At 31.2% G+C, this 6,000-nt stretch overlaps 1 protein-coding gene across 1 annotated transcript; it reads left to right on the top strand.

The window, feature by feature from the left end:
• Positions 1-3,050: 3,050 nt before the first annotated feature.
• LOC140861647 (uncharacterized) lies at positions 3,051-3,652 on the top strand. The gene is made up of 2 exons (XM_073264670.1): positions 3,051-3,081; positions 3,177-3,652. Exons 1-2 carry the CDS (start codon positions 3,051-3,053, stop codon positions 3,650-3,652), a joined length of 507 nt encoding a protein of 168 aa, XP_073120771.1.
• Positions 3,653-6,000: the final 2,348 nt, after the last annotated feature.

Raw genomic sequence — 6,000 nt, forward strand, 5'->3', positions numbered from 1 at the left:
TAATAGTACTTACCTGCGTGTGAAAATTATCCACCAAGTGTCGCAAACAATATGCATGGTGACTACCAGTAAATATATTGGGGATTGCCTTAACAAGACCACTGTGTCTATCAGAAAAGAATGTGAACTGTGAGAAAACTACATAATTTTGCATTGTCAAGACACCCCTCAACTTCAAACAGAACCATTCCCAGTTAGCATCATTCTCAGCCTCCACTACCGCAAATGCTAAAGTGAATAGGTCATCATTAGCATCTTTTGTCACGACACTTATTATGCATCCTTTGAATTTATTTTTAATATGTGTTCCATCTAAAAAAATAAATGGTCTGCATCCTTTAAAAATACAACAATACATGCATGTAAAGAGATAAAAAGTCGTCGAAACTTGTTCATTTCATCAACCTCGCAATCAGCCCAACTACCGGGATTTGTTTGTTTCAAAGCATCACAATATCACCTCAATTTATCAAAACATCCTTTCTATGTCCCATAAAGTTGATGCATTGCTATTTCCTTGCTCATCCATGCAGTATGATACTTCAATTCAACGCCATATGAATATCTCTTACAATTGCAGACGGTCGATATGATGGCTTCCCTCTCAATTTATCTTTGACAATATTTGCCACCCAAACAGAATCAGCCTTTGGATGGTCTTTGCTCCGAAGATTTGCCTCTTCACATACGTGCTGAAGACAACATTTTCTAATTCCAAATGTTCCATCTGCCTTATATTTGGATGCATATATTTTCTATGCACAACCACTGACATTACAAACAACGAAAACCTTTTGTCTGTCATTTTTCTTATACACAAACGATTTCATGGTAGCAATAGCATAGTTTTTAAGAACCTTTCGAAACTCATCAGCATTTTTGAAAATTTTCCCATCTCCATGAATCAAATGACTCCAAGCATCAACGGAGTTACTCTGTAGAACCATTTCATATTGAGAAGCACTCGAAGAACCAACATCCACATCAAACTCATTTCTTAAAAAAATCAACAATAAATAATTCAATAAATCAATTGAAATACCAACATCCATATCTTAAATAAAATGTACTTACTAATTGTATGAATAAATTAAACGGTAAATTGGATTATGCATTTTTAATGTTCAGGTGTAGCACAACTACAAACAAAAAAAAGATATGAATTACCCGAGAGTATTCTTGTTAATTGGAATAATTTCTTCTTTTCGGATTGCTATCATGTCAATGATATTTACTTTCATGTATACAAACAAGCGGATCATATTACTGACATCCTGATCTTCATTCAATGTCACATATAACTTTCAGTGAGGTGCAAGATATTGTAAGATGGTTGAAGAAGGATTGATTTGATCACATTTTTTGCCAAGATGCAAATACATCTGCATCAGGCTCACATCCTCCTCTATTGTGAAGATAAACAAATGCTTATTGTATGAAAAACTTCCTAGCAACATCATACCACCTTCAATATAGACTCCAATATCTTCACACAGAAAAAAAGTGTTATTGTTACAATATTAATGAAGATAAGTATTAGGACTTCTGGGCAGATTCTTGTAATTACTCATAGAAAACATTGCTATTATTGGCTCAATTTTTCAACTTTTCCTTATAAACAAATCCTCATAACTAAAATATATCATGAAAAACAACCAATCCATAACATATAAACGCAAAATAAAGCTTTTGGGATGACTCTCTCTGCACCTCGACAATACTGTTTATTTTTTTAAGTAAACTCAACCACTGTCTAGTTTAAAAAAAAAGCTTACTTTGGGGATTTTCCCAAATTTACTAAAAAATATACAATGACAACCAACCATTTACCATAGTTCAAAATCGACATAACCAAATTCAAAACAATAATGAACACAAGAATGCAAAATGTACAAATAAAAGCAAGATCAAAAAAATCTACCATAAATTGCATGAAAAGTGAGACAAACAGAACAAACAGATCATAAAAAACCCATTCCCTTGTTTTCTTTGCTTCAGGTCATTGTCCCTCTTCGTCTCCCCTTCCAAATCTTTTTCAGTAGGTGTCGCAGGCCACAAGGTTCCTACGGCACATGGATTTTGCGTAGGTTCTCTACATTGAGGAGAATATATGGAAATCTGTCGAGAACAATTGAGGAAGAAGATAATAGATGGAAATGGGTAGAGAGAAATCGAGGGAGGAGAGAAAGATGAAAAAATCGGCAGAGATCGGTGGAGAAGGAGAGTGAGAAGAAAAGATGGGCTTGAACCAAATTAAAAAATAGAATAAAATAATAAGTTTAAGGGAAATATTAAATAAAATATGAACTAGGGAGTGAGAAAAAAGATTTTGATGTATTAGGTAGTGCATAATACAATATTATTGGGTAGGGACTGAACATTAAATCCAATTTTTCATTAGGTATTTATCTTGAGTTGGCCCAAATCCATAATAACATAATTTCATTTTTCATTCTTAATCCATTATTAATTTCATATAATTAGAATCATTTTCTTCATCTTGAATACTTCCATCCATGTAATTTTGTTATAATTAATGTGAAAACACAATTATATTTCAAGATTCAAATTGCTAACATATTAACTTACATGATGTGATAATTCATATAAATATCAAAAGTTTTTGCTCATAAATAATATATTTTAATTAAAACCATTATAAGAGACAAATGCAATGAATATATGATGTGATATAAATAAAGGGCTCCTAATTTTGTCAACCTTGATTATAAAAAATATGTTGTAAATGTGGAACAAGTATGTTTGCAACAATTTGAGGGGAGAAGCTTCTCATCATGTCCACCCTTGCTTGCCTCCCTCTAACTTTAGCTACACTAGGATTGCTCACAACATGCCTCATCACAACCTGCAACTTATCACTACTAGGCTCACCCCATAGATGCCCTTTAAATGCTCCTTCTCTCACTTCAATCATTTCGGCTAAAGGCAACAGATAGCTATTCTCATCCGTCATATACTCCGTCGGCCCTGACCAGTTTGTAGCACTTGGGCAGTTTGGAGTGAGAGATTTCGACTCATTCATAATAAAGATGGCCGATCAAAAAGTTTTTGTGTTGAATGGTGTGAGTCTTTTTTGAGGGACTTCCAATCTGCTCGATGCACATTACATCCTGCCCCTAGCCGGTTGCTCATATATTCGCCGACCTCTTGGCTAGCTCCAACCCATGGCACCCTCCGTCTTGATGTTGATGCGGCATTCAGGGACAACCTTAACAGTTATGCCATTGGAGGAATAATTAGGAATCTTGATGGTCAACCTATTTTAGCCTTTGGTAGAAAGATTGAAAAACCTCTCTCGGTGATGTTTGCTGAATTATGTGCTGGTCTTAAGATATCTGAGGCTCATAGCATTAAGCTTCAACATATTACCTCGGACTCACTTCTTGCTGTGCAAGCAGTCATGACTGAAGAAGAGAATTTCAGTTATGCCGGTGCTCTCGCTACTGACATCAGAAGATTACTGGCATCTCCGGGGAGTCCCACTCTGACTCATGTTAGGCGATCTGCGAATAATGTTGCTCATTCGATTGCCGATTTTTCTATTTCTTCCACCTCTCCTTTTGTTTGGGAGCGTGAAATTTTTTTTTTTTGGCTGATTAATCTTGTAATTAAAGATATTTCTCTATTTTAATAAATTACAAGTGATGTCTTTGTCAAAAAAAAAAAATGAAAGTTAATATATATATATTTTTAGAAATGAAAGTTAATATATAGTACGAGAGAAAACAAAATATACATTAAAAAAATGTTAGGATCATGTCAAGTTATTAAAACATGATAATAAATTTTCGGGATACTAAACAAACATAAAGTTTTATCAATATTATAAATTAATAATTGTTTAAAATTACAAAATATAATTAGGATAAGTTAGCAAAATATGATTCTATTGTTTTTTTTTTTTTTGAAATTCAAATCTATTCATATCTAACTCTTTTGATGGTATCCAAAAGTTCTGACGTTACATTTTTGAATTATAATGAAATATTGTGAAATTTTTTTTTTCGATAAATGTTTTTTTACGCGTAATTAGTTACGAATATAGTATATCATCAACTTCACCATCAATGTGATTTTCAATTGTGTTAGCTGTAATTTTTTCTAAGTTTTGTACTTGTGAAAACTTTCATTTTCACTTGATAATATAGAAACATTTTTTTAAAAAAATATATAACAAAAATATTAATGTTAGATCAATTTAATTACTATATATTAGTTAAATAAAAAATGAACTCTTTAAAATAATAAATTATTGATTTATTGATTAAATAACATCATTATAAATTAATAAAATTTGAATATATTTTGGTTATATTGGGGGCAACTTATAAATCACTCCCCAAACAAAACTTAATTTTGTGTTTACTCCCTAGTTGACTACAACTTTGTTTCAACTCCCTATTGCGTAAATTGTTCCAAAAATGCCCTTGTCTTAATTTTAATTATTTTGATCAAATGTGGAATACTTGATTCATCAAGGTAATAAATATTTTCATCATCAGATGAAAATTCAATTGTTTTTACTGGATAAAATCCAATAGTATATAATTCTTCAAGCAGTTTAACTTTATTCTGCTTTTCATTTCGTTTTGGACATTCATTTGCATAATGTCCTTCTTTATTGCACAACTAACATGTGCAATTCTTTCCTTTACCCTTCGGTCAAGGTGGTTTTTTGTTATCAAACTTTTTTATAAAATTTTCGTCTATAAGGTTTTCTGAAGAAATTCTTTTTAAATTTCTTTTTTTTTTTATAAGGAATAAATTTCCTATTAAATGATTTATAAGGTTTATTAGATTTATTTTGTTCATGTCGTTTTAGATGTTTGTGTGGCATGCTTGTTTTACAACCATATTCTTTTACTGTGAATTCCATTTTGTCACAACAAAGTTTATTGTTTTGTTTGTATGATTTAGATATTCTTTTATTTAGCGTCACTTCGTGACATCTCTTTCTTATTATATCTTGATGAATTTAATAGCTCCTCCCAAAGTTTTTGCGTAAGAGCTAGTTAAAAATTCATCTTTACTGTTTATTGGTATATTAGGTATTTTATTAAAAATAATTAATTTATAATGTTCCTTTTTATCAGCGTCTATTAACTGATAATAATTCGTTTCATAATCACAGATAAACTCTTCTAGATAACATAAATTGCATAATTTTATATTATCCAGGATAAATATAGCTTTATTTTGTTCTATGTTTTTTTTGCTACTAAATTAGCATCATTATTAGAAACTCCTAAAAATTCTTGATACAAGGCATCAACGAATAGTTCAAAATATTGATGTCCTGTCATTCCGTGTGGTATATTAGCAATTACTAGGTTTTCAGCCCAAGTTCTTACTGATCCTACCAAAGTCATTTTTATCATTCCGTGAGTTAATATTTGTATGTTTTCACTTTTATCTAATAATAGTGTTAATTGAATTTGTACTGATAGTTCATTTGCCCAATGATCTATCCTTGATTTTCTTTCTTTTGTAGTAGAACATCCTAAATCTAGAATGTTTTGTTTTTCAAATCCTGATGTTTTTGATTCCCTGATAATATATCTAATATCTTTATATGTTCCAGAATATTGGTCTCTGTTATACTCAAAATGTTTATTTTTCGTACCACTACCACTACCACTACCTACATTCATTCGTAGAGTTAATCGTGCTCTAGAATCATCTTCTGATTCTGGTTCTGAGATATCCATATCTCTATATTGTTCTGTTTCTTGATGAGAATGATACAATTCTTCTGTATTTATTCCTATTTGTTCATAATCAGATTGATCTGTTTCACTAAACATCTCCATTCTTAGTTTTTCCATAAATAAGGGGATTTTTATACCATGATTCAATTTTGAAAGGCGGTTCTTCTTCCAGTTTTCTTTTTCCTTTATCTATTGGAAGAACTTCCTTAAGATAGCTTACTATTTCATTACTATGTCTTTCTTGTTCTATTAGTATTCTAGTCGTAGCTAG

This window comes from Henckelia pumila, chromosome 4, assembly GCF_033568475.1.
Source record: "Henckelia pumila isolate YLH828 chromosome 4, ASM3356847v2, whole genome shotgun sequence".
Taxonomy (NCBI): Eukaryota; Viridiplantae; Streptophyta; class Magnoliopsida; order Lamiales; family Gesneriaceae; genus Henckelia; species Henckelia pumila.